General features: G+C 35.4%; 1 protein-coding gene across 1 annotated transcript in view; it reads left to right on the forward strand.

The window, feature by feature from the left end:
* Positions 1 to 17062, forward strand: part of LOC114454578 (contactin-associated protein-like 2) — a 375848-nt gene that overhangs the window by 241597 nt on the left and 117189 nt on the right. Inside the window, exons 5-7 of the mRNA XM_028435133.1 lie at positions 12349 to 12401; positions 12553 to 12703; positions 13823 to 14007. Of these exons, the coding sequence (XP_028290934.1) occupies positions 12349 to 12401; positions 12553 to 12703; positions 13823 to 14007 (389 nt within the window). The remainder of the gene's footprint in view (positions 1 to 12348; positions 12402 to 12552; positions 12704 to 13822; positions 14008 to 17062) is intronic.

Genomic DNA, 17062 nt, shown 5'->3' on the forward strand with positions numbered 1-17062 from the left:
AAAACATTTCCACGGTGGAAAATGAGACAGTCATCTCACTACAAGCTCTGGAGCTGATGAACAAAGAGCTCACACAGCTTGGTCCTTCACTGGACGTAGAAACAGAGGATCTGAAGGACACACAGACCGAACAGGACCAGGAAATAAATGGTTTGAGTCCTGAAAAGGAGAACACTTCACTCCTTGGTTCTCAGCCGATGGAAATGTCCATCCTCCAATGTTCTCAGGTCCAAAATGACACTTCTGTGCTGGACCAACTGAAGGAGGAAAATGACAAACTTAAACTGTCTATGAACCTGTCCCAACAAGCATTAGAGGCCCAACTGACCCAGTGGGACAAAGACAAGGCCAGATTATTGGGACACAGAAGGAGAAGGAGACCATCTTTGAGCAGCAACGAGAGATGATTGACCACCTCAAACAGACACTGGAGAAATCATCAGAAGACTTTAAGGTGCTGAAGGAGCAGTGGGAGACAGAAAAAGATGCTCAACAACAGCAAACCATTCTGATGATTCACCTCAAAGAAGAGGAAATCTCCCGCCTCAGCGTTTTATGGGAAACAGCTGAGCGTACGGTCTCCATCCAAGTCCTGGAACTGGAAAATAAAGCTCATCTGGAGGCTGAAAATGTAAAAATGATTTCCACCTTGAAGGCCTGTATCACTACTGAACAGGAAAAGCTTGAAGAAACAAGAGAGAAATGCAAGCAACTGAACGACGTCCAAAAACAGGACAAGGAGCTGATCCACCTTCTTCAGACCAGGCTGAAGAAGAAGGAAGGAGAACTTCTAGAACAACACGTTCAGGCCATGAAAGAGCAGGAGAACCTTCATTTTCAAATCATGCTGCTGAGGGAGAAGAATGCCTCTGCTAAAGTAGAAACTGATCTGTTGAAAAGAAATCTTAGCATGAACATCAGTGAACCTGAGAAAGATCCTCCAAAGAAGAAATCTGTGTTTAAGAGGTTCATCAACTTTCTGACAAAGCGATGGCAGAGGAGGTAAAAGATCTGATCATGGACATCATCAGCTGATACAGACTTGGAGCAAAATCTGGACTGGAAGTGTAGTTTAATACTGACTAGTCAAATAAATGGAAAGCTTTAAATGTTGGGGATGCTTGTCTTACTCTGTGACTTCCTGAAGTCACAAGTCAGAAAAGATAAAGTCTTGAAAACTTTCTTTAAAATTCACAAAAACTATTGTCACTCATTCCACAATCAATAAAAAAAAAGAAATAAAAACCCTCCCAAAATGATGTTTCTACTAAATTTCTCTTTGTCTGATTAGGTAAAAGGAAGAAATGAGAGGCACAACCTTTTACAGTCTTCATGCTGACTAATCAATTCTTATCATGTTATTTTATTGCCATTATTATTCATATTATTATTATTGGTACAACTACTGCATTAAACTTATTGCTATTCTTATAATTACCATTATATTCTGATATTCTTTTTTTTTTTATTATTATTATTTTATGTTATAGTTACTGGTATTCTCATCAAAAAGACAACAAAAAGATACACAAATACACATGACTCCAAAAATCATACGTTACAGAAAAATACACCATACAAAAAAATATAAAAGTGATGAAGTCATGCACATGTCCCATAGAATTAAACCAGGAAAATTGCACCCACATTTTGCACCCGCAAATATACCCCTTATGCTCCCACATGAATACATACTTCCGACGGGCACTGTACTAGTACATTTAATTGCAATAACAAAACATGCATTGCTGTCTTAAAATAATTACACTTCTTGTAATGTTGACCTTTGACAGCATGTGCAGACAAAGATTAAACAATAAAACTAAAAAAAGGTTAATTGTTTGTCCTGATTGCAATTATTCACTGCAGCAACATCATTTAAGAAGTCCATTTTAATCAAACTACTATTACCATGACAACTCCTCCATAATCATGGTCGGCATCATTGCTAATAAAAACTACACCTGGACACTCATCTGTAGCATTAAAATACCTTTTACACCAAACCTGCCAAAAGTATAAATAAATAAATGTATAATGGAATCATTTAGCACAAACTGTGTGGCTAATGACTAGCTAGCATGTTAGCATTAGCCCCGCGCACATGGACAAAAATATTGGGGGAGTGAACAAGCCATGCTTTGGCATTAAAGTTGGGATTAAATATTGCAGCACACTCATATTCATTCAAATAAATGCTCATTTAGAGAAATAAAAACACTTACATGTTTGCCATGATGTATTGTCGTCTCTGAGTCTCAGTCCAACTGAAACATTCAGTGCAGGTGTCGGTGACATCACCAGACAAGTTTACCCTCCAGTGTGGGCGTGTCCGAAAGTTTTAGGTTTGGTAAACGCTGAAAAAATGAGTTTGTTTAATCATTTTTATGAGAAGTTCAGTAAAATTAATTTTACAAAGTAAAATGACAAGTTAGATAAATATTCACACTTATTACTTATCTGCAACTTTCACAAACGCAAAAATAAATTGAATTTTATTTTTTTGAGCAGATATTCTTTTTAAAATAGTCATACCAACTACATCGATGAAAGACTTTTTACAGTGTAGCCCCCCTGACTATGGGTACGACCGATGACGTTGCCTGACCTTTCCTGTACTTTTAGTCATGTGGTGCACCTATCACGTGACCTAAACCGGCCAATGAGGGGCGCTGCGTGTGCATAAAGTGGTAGTTTATGGTTATGTTTAACGTTTCCATAGTAACGGCCTGAATTAAATTATCTGTGCTCTTTGAAGTGAACAGAGAGTCTTCAAAACTCAGGGGCATTTATGTGTTTTATTGTGACACTTTATTTCATATAAAACATGACTCAAAAGATGCTAAAAAGATTAGCTTAGCAGTAGCATCAATTCTGCTTCACTCTGAATCGTTGCTATGGTGATGTTTTTGGAACATTTTTGTTGATTCTTTCATCTATTTTAAGAGAACTCAGTTCGTCTTTGATCTTATGAAAAGAGAACACACAAAGCAGTTCAGAGCCTGAGAAGAAACAATTACATTGTTAAATCCTCAAACTTCAACTACTAAAATGCCTAAAAAGAACGCTCACAGACAGGGTCGGCGCCGTTTTGAGAAAAATAAGAAAGATGATCCAGTGATGGCTCCCACTGAAGACTTTGACTGGACAAAGCTTTTTTCCCTCCTTGATTCACAACCTTCACCAAGTCCTGATGGATCTTCTAAACACCAGGAACCAGTTAAAGATTCAGTAGCAGACAACAAGGCTCACAACCCAGAGTCTGTTACAGAGAGTCTGTGCTTGGACAATGAGGACAAAAACATTTCCACGGTGGAAAATGAGACAGTCATCTCACTACAAGCTCTGGAGCTGATGAACAAAGAGCTCACACAGCTTGGTCCTTCACTGGACGTAGAAACAGAGGATCTGAAGGACACACAGACCGAACAGGACCAGGAAATAAATGGTTTGAGTCCTGAAAAGGAGAACACTTCACTCCTTGGTTCTCAGCCGATGGAAATGTCCATCCTCCAATGTTCTCAGGTCCAAAATGACACTTTTGTGCTGGACCAACTGAAGGAGGAAAATGACAACCTTAAACTGTCTATGAACCTGTCCCAACAAGCATTAGAGGCCCAACTGACCCAGTGGGACAAAGACAAGGCCAGATTATTGGACACACAGAAGGAGAAGGAGACCATCTTTGAGCAGCAACGAGAGATGATTGACCACCTCAAACAGACTCTGGAGAAATCATCTGAAGACTTTAAGGTGCTGAAGGAGCAGTGGGAGACAGAAAAAGATGCTCAACAACAGCAAACCATTCTGATGATTCACCTCAAAGAAGAGGAAATCTCCCGCCTCAGCGTTTTATGGGAAACAGCTGAGCGTACGGTCTCCATCCAAGTCCTGGAACTGGAAAATAAAGCTCATCTGGAGGCTGAAAATGTAAAAATGATTTCCACCTTGAAGGCCTGTATCACTACTGAACAGGAAAAGCTTGAAGAAATGAGAGAGAAATGCAAGCAACTGAACAACGTCCAAAAACAGGACAAGGAGCTGATCCACCTTCTTCAGACCAGGCTGAAGAAGAAGGAAGGAGAACTTCTAGAACAACACGTTCAGGCCATGAAAGAGCAGGAGAACCTTCATTTTCAAATCATGCTGCTGAGGGAGAAGAATGCCTCTGCTAAAGCAGAAACTGATCTGTTGAAAAGAAATCTCAGCATGAACATCAGTGAACCTGAGAAAGATCCTCCAAAGAAGAAATCTGTGTTTAAGAGGTTCATCAACTTTCTGACAAAGCGATGGCAGAGGAGGTAAAAGATCTGATCATGGACATCATCAGCTGATACAGACTTGGAGCAAAATCTGGACTGGAAGTGTAGTTTAGTACTGACTAGTCAAATAAATGGAACGCTTTAAATGTTGGGGATGCTTGTCTTACTCTGTGACTTCCTGAAGTCACAAATCAGAAAAGATAAAGTCTTGAAAACTTTCTTTAAAATTCACAAAAACTATTGTCACTCATTCCACAATCAATAAAAAAAGAAATAAAAACCCTCCCAAAATTATGTTTCTACTAAATTTCTCTTTGTCTGATTAGGTAAAAGGAAGAAATGAGAGGCACAACCTTTTACAGCCTTCATGCTGACTAATTAATTCTCATCATGTTATTTTATTGCCATTATTATTCATATTATTATTATTGGTACAACTACTGCAATAATCTTATTGCTATTCTTATAATTACCATTATATTCTTTTTTTTTTTAATTATTTTATATTATAGTTACTGGTATTCTCATCAAAAAGACAACAAAAAGATACACAAATACACATGACTCCAAAAATCATACGTTACAGAAAAATACACCATACAAAAAAATATAAAAGTGATGAAGTCATGCACATGTCCCATAGAATTAAACCAGGAAAATTGCACACACATTTTGCACCCGCAAATATACCCCTTATGCTCCCACATGAATACATACTTCCGACGGGCATTGTACTAGTATATTTAATTGCAATAACAAAACATGCATTGCTGTCTTAAAATGATTACACTTCTTGTAATGTTGACCTTTGACAGCATGTGCAGACAAAGATTAAACAATACAACTAAAAAAAGGTTAATTGTTTGTCCTGATTGCAATTATTCACTGCAGCAACATCATTTAAAACAAGGGTTCACGTCTTCAAGATGACTATATACTAGGGTGCAAACAATAATAAACTTTCTAGATAACAGTGGATGGTATTCATGGGCTGAAAAGATTGAGAATAGTTCATATCCCCAGAAAGCCTATACTAAATCCATTAATATATATATATATACAGTATATATATATGTGTGTGTATGTGTGTATGTGTGTGTGTACTGTTTTATTCTCCAACAAATCCATCTTTAAAAGTGCAGACTGTCACGCAGCCTCATTAATCTCCTCATATTAAAAGCTGACAAATTGATTTTGATAACAAATTTCAATCAAGCCTCTGCATATATTTCTGTTATTGGCACACACGTCTTTATATTCTGAGTCTTGCCTATACGCTGAGTGTTGATATGTTGCTGTTATGTGTTAATAAAAGTGCACATATTACATTCCAGTCAGTTTTCTGTCTTTTGAATATTCTCGACTTGTGCATTTCCTTTTCATGTCAAAAAGAAAAGTAGGACAGTAATAATAAGGTTGACAAGATGTGTGTGCGGATGGAGATGCATACTTGTTGCACACTTCTTAGTTTTTTCAATTTAAAGCATTCGCGTCTTATTATTTTTAATTTGTTTTTATTTATTCGTTGTTTCCTCGACACACTTTCAGACAGTCCTGCAGGAATTTCCAATTTCATTTGTTCAAGGGCAAAAAATTATTAAAAAAAAATTGGCTGACCAGATGCTTTTATAACATGAATAGGTCATTTGATCCTTTAGTAACTGTTAAAAAAAACCAAAAATCTATATTTTTTCTTTATATTTCATTATGAATGTGAGTGATTTAGCCAAAACCAGGTAACCTTCAGAGGCAATTAATCAGATTGGACTTTTTTGCACAAAATTATTATGTGGAAGTCAAGGACACATCAAAGCAATCAGCAGATGCCTCTGAAGAAGACTGGCAGTTGATATTTAAAACATGTCTGGAGATCAAAGTAAATTTCCTAAAAAAAATTGTCTGAATAAATGGAACCTTAACATATTATTAAAAAATAAGACGAAAAGAACATACTGGAATCATTACGCAGAGGTCAAAGCGATGAGCAGATGCCTTTGAAGAAGACATGTCAGGAAATCAAAGTGCATTTTCTTAAAAAAAGTTGTTTGAATAAATTAAACTTTGACATATTATTCAAAAAGAATACAAAAAATTTACTGAAATTATTATGCCGAAGTCAAGGACACATCAAAGCGATGAGCAGATGCCTTTGTCAGGAGATCAAAGTACAGTAAGTTGTCTGAATAAATTAAACCTTAACATATTATGCAAAAAAAACTTTCTGGAATTATTACATAGAAGTCAAAGTACATTTCATAAAAAAAGGTTGTCTGATTAAAATATGATTTAATTTATTCAAAGGACACATCAACATGATCAGCAGATGCCTCTGAAGAAGACTGGCAGTTGATAGTCAAAACATTTTTGGAGATCAAAGTAAATTTCCTGAAAATAAATTGTCTGAGTAAATGAAACCTTAACATATTATTCAAAAATAAGACAAAACGAACATACTGGAATTGTTACGCAGAAGTCAAGGACGCATCAAAGCGATGAGCAGATACCATTGAAGAAGACATGTCAGGAGATCAAAGTGCTTTTCCTAAAAAAAGTGTTGTCTGAATAAATTAACATTAATATATTATTCAAAAAGAATACAAAATTAACTTACTGGAATTATTAAGCAGAAGTCAAGGACACATCAAAGTGATGAGCAGATGCCTTTGAAGAAGACATGTGAGGAGATCAAAGTACATTTCCTAAATAAAAGTTGCCTGAATAAATGAAAAACCTAACTTATCTACGAACCCTGATACATGGGGGTACAAGGCTTCAGGTTAAATGTCTGAAGGGGTATGGGACAGTTTGGGAACCACTGATCTAGATCGTATTGAATTAAATTTTAGCAAGAAAATTGGATATTGTTACATGTTCTTTGACCATCCTCCATTAAGTTCCAATAAATCTTTTTTTCAGCTTAATAATAATAGATGTCCCAGTGTCATGTTGGTGTGATGATAACAATGAGAACTCAGAATATCGATGGAGGAGGTTGAACGTTTCCCCTCGTTAGTTAGACGCCCTAATTTCAGGTTTTGGAAATGAATGACAGTGAAATGCAATGTGACGTTATGACTCATCTATACGATAAAAGGCTTGTGTGAGTGTGTCACTCAGTCTGTGCCAGAGCTAGAGGCATATATGAGGGTGGTGGGATACACCGCGCTGTGGAATTTACATGCTCATTTCCATTTTTGATTAACACTGAATCAACAGAAAATCAATTATATCTCAGAAGAGTCAGAAAATTGTCAAAGCTGCACGCGAGACAAAGGGGAGTCGAATAAGAGAGTGTAAGCACAAATTAGATTAGCTATACAGACATAATTAAGTTCACGTGTGGCATTTTAAAGGGGTGTAACCAGTGGTGGGCTGGGACAAAAAATCAGCCCTGGCATTTTGTGTCTCGACCAGCCAGAATATTATCAGTGATGCCACATAGAAGCCATTATTAATCAGTGATGCTAAACATGTGGATCTTTTTGTGCCCCCGAAAACTGTAAAAGTGGGCAACTTTTTAACCCCTTTTTAACCTTTTTACCATTTTTTTTCTCCTTTTCAAAATGTTCTGACAGTTTTTTCAGACGTTAGCAGCCTTTTGCCAATAAATACCCTTTTTTCCTTATTTTTTTGTCCCTTTTTGTAAGTTCTTTTTGACACTTAAATCCATATTTTGTTGTTTCTTTAGTTTATTTTGGCCACTTTTCATCCCAATAAGCTAACTTTGACCCAATAAATACCACTTGTTTCCTTTTTTCCCACATTTTTGCCCTTTTTCACTATTGTTTGCCCCTTTGCCATTAAATACCATCTAGTTCTTCTTTATTTGCCTATGTTTTGGCCACTCGTGGGTGCTTTTTGCCCATTTTAGTCACTTTCCACTCTTTTCTTTCCACTTTTGGACCATTTTTGGCCACCTGTTACCATGTCTTCCTCCACTCGCTCGTAAAAAAAAATAACAAAAAAGTAACAGACCGGATCGCCCCACATCGGGTAAACGGCCCACCGGGACTATGCCAGATGGCCAGTCCGTCCCTGAGTGTAAGTACTTTAGGGGTGAATCACTTGCCAGGGTGATCTATTGTCACCATCACCACCAATTCTTAAAAAAAACTCGGATCACAGCACACATTAAGGATCTCAGGATAGTATCATGGTTCTTACGCAGAAACACAAAAAAAAAATGTCAGGCAGAGGTTGTAAATGTTTCCTCACAGAGAGAAAAGGTCTTGATTAGGTTCTTGATTGAGTCTTTTTCATTTGATGATTGCCTTGGTTTTTACAAGATGCTCTCCATTCACAGCACACTGACATTAAGGAAATCACTGACTTCTGATTGGTTGCAGTAGTAGTAGTAGATATAGGACTGTCAAGTGTGAGCTTATAGGTGTTTATTTTTTTTATAGAACTCCTGAACGGCACAAAGTGTTAAGCTGAACATAACACTCAGCAAAAGAAAAGTTATCCAATAAGTCATTGAACACGGCACGTGATGGTCATTTGTGCCTAAATATGGTAGTCAACATGAGATGGTAACACTTTCCTTGAAGTTTTGTACACTGTCATTATTACAACATGACACCTGTCATTAGAATTAATCAGGTGTCATGAAGGCCGTCATTAACTTTGCTACCCTAACCCCTAACCCTACCTAACCTTCACCCTACCCAACCTCACTAGATCCCTCCCCCTAACCCAAAAATTTTCAACATAGCTCCAAAGGTGTCATAATTTAGCGAAGGGTGTCATAATTTAGTGAACAACACCTAATTAATTTATTCATACAACAGGGACAATGCAATTCGACCAAGATACAAAATTAATTTGCAGCTGATGTGATGCACATAGTGTGTAGCTAATGCTAATTTACATCTCCTGTCCCTCTTTGGGCCTTTCTACACTACAGTCAAAACACTAAAACTGACACACCCAGAACACAAAGATTATAAAAAAATTCACATAAACACACACAGCCTTCATGACAGCTTAATGACACCTTACATATACAACTTTAAGTAAAGTGTTACCCATGAGGTTTAGCATTTGAGTGGCGTGGGAGCTGTGTCATATGTTAAGGATGTACAGTAAATGTTGGGACGCATCAGTAGCCTTTTTAACACTAGACACCCTCATCAAAGGTGGCCAGCTACAGGGTGATCAAGCCCTGAGTTTGCAGTCCCATATCTGTCTCCCACTCTCTCTTATCTACAGCTTTAGGTCACCTACTGTAAATCAGGGGTGTCAAACTCATTTTAGTTCAGAGGTCGAATACGGAGCAGTTTAATCTCAAGTGGGCCACAGATTTTAAGCTGGAAAACAAGTAATTTCCACATTATTGTGTCCTAGTTTGCACTTCTACATAAAATACAAAATACGAAAAGAAACTGAAAATTTCTAAGCAATAAGTGAAAAAATACTTTAAATGTATCTTTGATTAAGGTAAATATTATGTAATAACTGGAGAAAAATCAAAGGATTTTGTAAGAATGTTGAGTTTCTTCAACTGTTTAACAATTAAAAATGACTGCAGTCATGGTACAGCTTTTTTTTAGGTGGCTGAACAATATGAGTTTTAATGAGTGGTTTTGCTTTACTTAATTTAAGTTATTAGACAGAAACCAGGGGTTGACATTTGATTCCTGTCGTGCACAAACTGTCAAATATCACTTTTAATTTAGAAAGAGCAGTGGTGCAACAAATCCAAAGAGTAATAATAGGAGTGGAGTCATAAATAAATGATTCTACCCATTCTTAGTCACATGAGGCCATTTCAGAGACGCAGAATTTTGAACAAAGGGAAATTATGCCATTTCCTCCCATTTTCCTCGCTGTTCTTTTTCCTGCTGTTCTTTTAACGTAGAAAGCATTAAAGTGTTGAAGATTGCGTGAAGGCGTGACAGTGCATGAGCACGTCTGCATGTGTCGTTATCTGATCGTTCCCAAGTTTGGTTATAGCTGATCGTATCTCGCACTCTTCACTTTCCTCTTGAACAAATCACAGCACACGTACATGCACAAATGTGCTCTCCAGAAAGCACTCGAGCAGTTGAGTGATGATGACACTATGTTTGGAAAGGAGCCTTTAGCTATCGTTTCTTTTCCCACAATGTGTTTCTGCTTGTTCTGTAGAATTCAACAAAAGTTACAAAATGTTGAGGGGATTTTTTTACTTTAGTATTAAACTTATTCTACAGGTACGGCTAAAAAAAACGATTATTATAATGAAAGTTAAGTATTTTTGTTGTTTTTTTTAGCCTTTGTTTCTTGAATTTTGATGATTGTGGTTTAATTATTGATTATGAAAACCCCAAATTCATAGATACTTTTCAGATGCCACTTCTCTTTAAAATGTCATTATTTTTTTTTGTTGATCTGAATTTTTTGAGACATAAAAATGTTTTTTCCTCCTCTGTAAACCGAAAATCAACATTTCAAGAAATAAAGTCACGAGTCTTTGGCTGTGTTTGAAATGTCCCACTCAATGAGTATATACTGTCTACTGTATACTATTAGTATGATTAGGATGATGAGCATTCCTTCTGAAGTATATTTCCAAGTTTCCCATGATGCATTTGGAACCTACAAGGACAAAAACCTGAATCACACTGAGGCTAAATATCTCTGTTGATTCTCCCCCTTTACTTTGAAAGTTCTGAAAACATTTTAAATGAGAAAGTGATTAAGTAGAATATCAACATGTGCTCATTTGATCCAGAAAACTCACAGAAAACACATTTCATGTCGACATTTCTGAGATTTTCAAAGACCCTGCATTGTGCTACTGACTAAACTTCCTGTTAACTTCAAAACAAGAGCCCTATTTATAAAAGTAAAACTAATGGAACCCGAGAAGAGATGCTTTTATTTTGAAAAGAGGATGTTTGATTTTTTTTTTTAGCTTTATAAGCTGGTCCCAGGACGATATTACATTCTGCTCGCAATGCATCATGGGATGGTTGAGTATGACTGGTGTGCCCACTGTTAGAAAACTCAATATATCTTGAATTTCGATATATTGCCCAGTCCTATTTTGGTGTTATAGAAAATTACAATATTGCCGATATCAATTTATATATATTGTTATAGTTGATTTTGTATTAAATGACTTGTTTTAGGAGTCACTGTTTTCACGACTTCTTAGAACAACATGAAAAGCAGTGAGATGGATTTCTGTGTGCGTCCTAACCCAGATCTACCACCTAACCAGCCACACTGCAGAACTCACTCACACGTGCTGTCCCCTATAGGAGAAAAAGCCAAAAGTGGCATATATTTTGCAGCTGTTAATAAATGTGCAAATGTAACCCTGAGTTGTCATTCTTGTAAGACTTTAAGTTAAAATTATTGAGATTTATAACATATATTGCCATTTTGAGAAAAAAAATTAAATATATATATATATATTTAAATATATACATTTTGGACCATATCGCCCTGCTTCAAAAATTTTCCCATATAGTACATCCGGGTATTTTTCGTGTACTCATTTTTTCATACCATCTAAAGTGAATGTACTACATACTCATTTTGACGTCAGACTTAGTATGAGTAGTACGTTAGTGTCTGATTTCAAACACAGCCTAAATATCATACTGTATATGGATTTTACTTTCTGAAACAAATGATGAAAAATATTGAACTTTGTCATGATATTCTAATTTCTTTTGAAGTTAATTTACCTGTATTATACATGTGTCTCATCCTCAAATCCATTCTATAGTTCTTGTTGAAGTGGTAGAATTTTCCTTGACATTTTGACTTTTGACACTTTAAAAAGCTAATCTCAGTAACAATCATAGTGTTCAGTACTTGTGTTACAATGGCCTCTGACACAGTGCCTCTGCCCGTGAGCTAAAAGGGTGAAACTATTCATTTTACCACATGTTTTTTTTTTTTTTTTTCACACCTTGTAACAAATGAAAAGGCTTTTTGTGGAAATGAACCACATGGTGTTAGAACCCATTCCAGCTTATTTAGGAGTTCGCTGGTCACTAATCCATCACCAGTCTAACACTATATGTCTTTTCTCCATGTGTGACCCACTGACACATTAAATGGACTGAACACTTTTTTAAATCTCTCTCAGGGGCGGATGTCATCAACTTTGATGGACAGGGCGTCATCTCCTATCGTTTCAAGGTACGATTTATAACGTTATTGTGGTAGATATATTTTCTGTGTTGGGCCTTTTTTTTAAGACGATGTTTTTTATTCTGTTTATATTTTTCTGAACTCCTCGTCCTATGGTTTTAAATGCTGTATATTTTTCTGATCTTAAATGTCTGTTAAGGTGAAAAAGATGAAGATCATCAAGGATGTGATCGCTCTGAGGTTTAAGACGTCGGAGAGTGATGGTGTCATTCTGCACGGGGAAGGACAGCAGGGAGACTACATCACGCTGGAGCTGGACAAGGCCAAACTGCTGCTGCAGATAAACCTGGGTAATAATAACCAACAGTGGGACGCCTGCTTTTTTTACTTTAGGAGTATTTTAAATACATCCCTAATGTAAATGATGGTCCATTGTTCTATGAATTTATTTATCTGAATAATATCCACTGTTATCCAGGAAGTTTATTATTTGTACTATAGTATATAGTCATTTTAAAGGTGTAAATCCTTGTTTTAATCAGAAACAAAATGGGTTAAATGTGACCAAAAATGGTGGAAAAAGTGGTGAAATTGAATTTTAAAAACCACAGAAATTGGGTTAAAGGTGAAAATCAGAGTGGCCAAAAACAGACAGAAAAAGTGGCAAATAGGGTTCAAATTGTCAATATTGGCTTAAAAGTGGCAGAAATGAAGGAAAAGTGGGGGGTTGAAGTGATGCAATTTAAAAAAGGAGGAAAATAGTTGAAATTGGTAAATAATGGGCTTGACAAATTGTGAATGTGGTTAAATTGTCATAAAAAAGCAAAGTGGTGGAAAGGGTTTATAAGTGCTGAAAATGTCTTGAAAGTGGAAAAAATAAGTAGAAAAGGCATTGAAATTTGATGAAGTGCAAAAATATGTCAAGAAAAAAGGATAATAGGTTAAATATGGCAAGTTTGTTGTAGTTGCAGTAAATGGATAAAAATAAACAAAAATGGGCTCAAATTGTTCAAAAAATATTCTTAGTTTCATGAAGGCCTCTAGCGACCCCGTCCCAGTATCTTGTGACCCCAAATGGGGTCCTGACGCCAAGGTTGAGAACCCCTGATTTAGTGTATTTGACCACTAGGGTTGCCAGTGTACAGATTTCTTCCTTCCATGATGTAATTTAGAGCCGTTTCTTGCTTTATGCACACTTAATAATAAATATAGGATCTAAGAATATAATAAACCACAATGATAAGCTGTGGCTAGTATTTTGGAGTTGATGTAGCGCAAGTGGAAACTTCAGTGCATATTTATAATATTGAAATAAATTGAATAATATAATTTGGTAATCTCTTTTGGGGCTTTCAGTAATTTTTCTGTATATATTGATTGTTTATGGCAGTTTAAATTGTATATTTTTATGTATTTATTTATTTTATTGTTTAATTTTCTTGTATTCATGTGTTCTATACTCGTTACAGGCAGTAATCAGTACGGCTCCATCTTGGGTCACACCTCTGTAACCACTGGAAGCCTCCTGGACGACAACCACTGGCACTCAGTCGTGATCGAACGCTACAGACGCAACGTCAACTTTACCCTGGACAGACACACGCAGCACTTCAGAACCAACGGAGAGTTCGACCACCTCGATTTGGACTATGAGGTTTGAATCCGCAGTATTTCTATATGAACATATATTACAAACCAGGGGTGTCAAACTCATTTTAGTTCAAGGCCCAAATACAGACCACTTTGATCTCAAGTGGGCGGGAAAACGAGCACTTTCAACATTATTATAAGTATTGAAAGTTAAAGACAATATCCAATGGTAAAATTTCCTTGAGTTTGTCACAGTTTCTTTATATAATTTAAGAAAAAATTATGGAATAATTTTAATACAATTGCAGGATTTTGGAAAAGATAAAGACTTGGGATTAAAAATGACTGCCATCATGTGATTAAAGCGTGGGGAAAAAATACAGAACAAAAATACACAAAATGAGAGAAAAATAACGGTAAATAACACCAAAAACAACAAAATGTTAGATTTTACCCAAAAACAAACACAAAAGATTACACGAGAAACAAAAAAAAAAAATTAAGAAAAATATACTAAATGAACAAACCACAAAAACACACAAAATGAAAGGAAAACATGCAAAAACACACAAAACAACAAAAACCTAAAAGAAAAAAATACACTTCATTCCAACAAATAATACAGAAAAAAAGATCATTATATCCCTGGCAAATATTGTTGATATTCATTGAATTTTTGAAAATCAAAGGTGACCAAGTAGAATATTAACATGTGCTCATTTCATTCGTAAAACTCATAAAACACATTTCATGCTGATACTTCAGAGATTTTGCTACTGACAAAACCTATTGTTAACTTCAAAACAAGAGCCCTATTTACATAAGCATTAAAAAACACTAATGGAAGACAAGAAGAGAAGCTTTTATTTTGAAAAAGGAATGTTTAATATTTAGCTTGAAGCTGCCCCAGGTATTTCTCTCATACTCAATCTTTTTATACTATCTAATGTGAACGCACTACATACTAATTTTGACGTCAGACTTAGTATAAGTAGTACGTTAGTATGACATTTACAACACACCCTATGACTAATGTTTTTTTTTTTTTTTTTTTTTTTTAAAGGGGGTGAAAAAATCCCAATATCAAATTACACTGAAAAAAAAAAACTAAACTATAATGTGATGAGATTGGAAGGTATTCAATCTAAACTATACAACGAAACAAAAAACTACATCAGAAAATATATGAAAAATATTGATATTTTTGTTTTCTAATAATAATAAAAATGTAACTAATTTGGTCACATGGGACGCAATCCAACCAGAACTCGTGATCATGTGGTCGTACGCATTGATTACATCAAATCTGTCTGTTCAATCAGTGTTTTGTTGACTAAAAATTTAAAATTGACCAAAAATTGACAATACTGAGCCTATGACTAATTAAATAATAATAATAATAATTATTATTATTATTATAAATAATAATACTTGTGAACGAAGACTATATCAGCATATTTTGTCAACCAATGAAAAACCAAACTGTAATTTCATCATATTGGTTAAAATCCAATCAGAGCTATGGTTTTACGCATTGATCACATTTACTTTCTCTGTGTGTATTTACAAACAACATTTTAGTGTCATATAGTTAAATAAAACTAGACTTTCTATACATAAAATAGTCCTGGTGACTAAATTTTGACTAAAACTAAGTTGGATTTTAGTCAAAAGACTATGATTATGGAAGCACTGGTATAAGTGCCTTTTTAAAAATTAGCTGTTAAACCTTTTTTTTGTGTTTGTTAATATGGTTTATATGGAGCTTAAGTCTAAAATAATTCTCCTCTGTCTGTCTGTCTGTCCCTTACCAAAAACAAGGATACCTAAAGTTCATTATATTAAGTATACTTAAGTATATTTTGCTCAGTACACCTTTACATACAAAGTACACTTACCCAATATACTAGCATTATACTTCAAAATGTACTATTTCAATACTTTTTGGGACTAAATTGGCCCAATTTTAGTTTAACACAAGCTTTATTTCATACTGCAAGTAAACTAATACTATACTAGCATTAGTATACTAGAATCTGAACTACTTTCATTTGAATGATCACCTTTTATTATAATATACACTGCGATATACTTTTAACTTTATTTCACATAGACCTGTTAACTATCCTAACAATAGACCTGTTTTGTAGTTTTTAATAAAAAAGTAAGAATTCACAAAAAGTGTTGCATTTTATTGCTATAAAGCCATTATAGATGTGGAGAGAATGGTATTTATTACAATCTGCACATTCACAAGCTGAATATACTTAAAGGTAATTTAAATACTTGTACTTGTAGTAAAAATCAAAACTTGGAATGCAATAAACTTGTACTTTAATGTATACATTTCAGTGTACTGCAAGTATAATAAGTACATAAAATGCAAGCTGAAAGTATACTTTTACATTTAAAATAAGTGTATACTCTAAGCACACTTAAATAGACTTTAAGGGATCTACTAAAACTAAATCAAACATTTGCTCTCAGAATAAACACTAGTATACACGTCTTTTTGCCTTATTTTTTACTACGTGGTCGATGATTTCTAGTAAAGTGACGCCTTGTCCTCTTAAATTGTTGTTGTTGCGTCATAAACTAGTGACAAAATAACATGTAACACACTCTTCCTGTCACTTGAGTTGTATCACACAGAATCATTTGAAATTCCATTCTTACGTTTCTTTGGTTCTCCTTGGATTGCATCATTATTACCTCTGTTTTTTTCTTTTTTTAATATTAAGACATCAGACGTCCTCACAGAAGTTCTTCTTTGACAGAGATTCAAATTCACTGCTTTCCCTCAGAGCCTCAAACGGCTCCGTTAATTTACCCCCCCCCCCCCCCTCCACCCACCCTTAACCCCCCTCCAAAAAAAAAAAAAAACTGGTGAAGCGGAGAGAAGGACATATAAAATGTCAGATTACAAAGTCTTGGCTAAGACGTGATGAAATTTCAGTGGAGTGCTGCTGCCGGGTGTGAAGATAACATAACAAAGTCTATTTACTTCTTTAGATGGCCATTCCCTGTAATTGTGACAGCTTAGTACCTGGTAATCGTCAAACTAAACATTACGTTGAGCCAACATTTGAGGCCTATACCGAGCTTTCATTTAACCTCAT

Source organism: Gouania willdenowi, chromosome 20 (assembly GCF_900634775.1).
Source record: "Gouania willdenowi chromosome 20, fGouWil2.1, whole genome shotgun sequence".
Classification (NCBI taxonomy): domain Eukaryota; kingdom Metazoa; phylum Chordata; class Actinopteri; order Blenniiformes; family Gobiesocidae; genus Gouania; species Gouania willdenowi.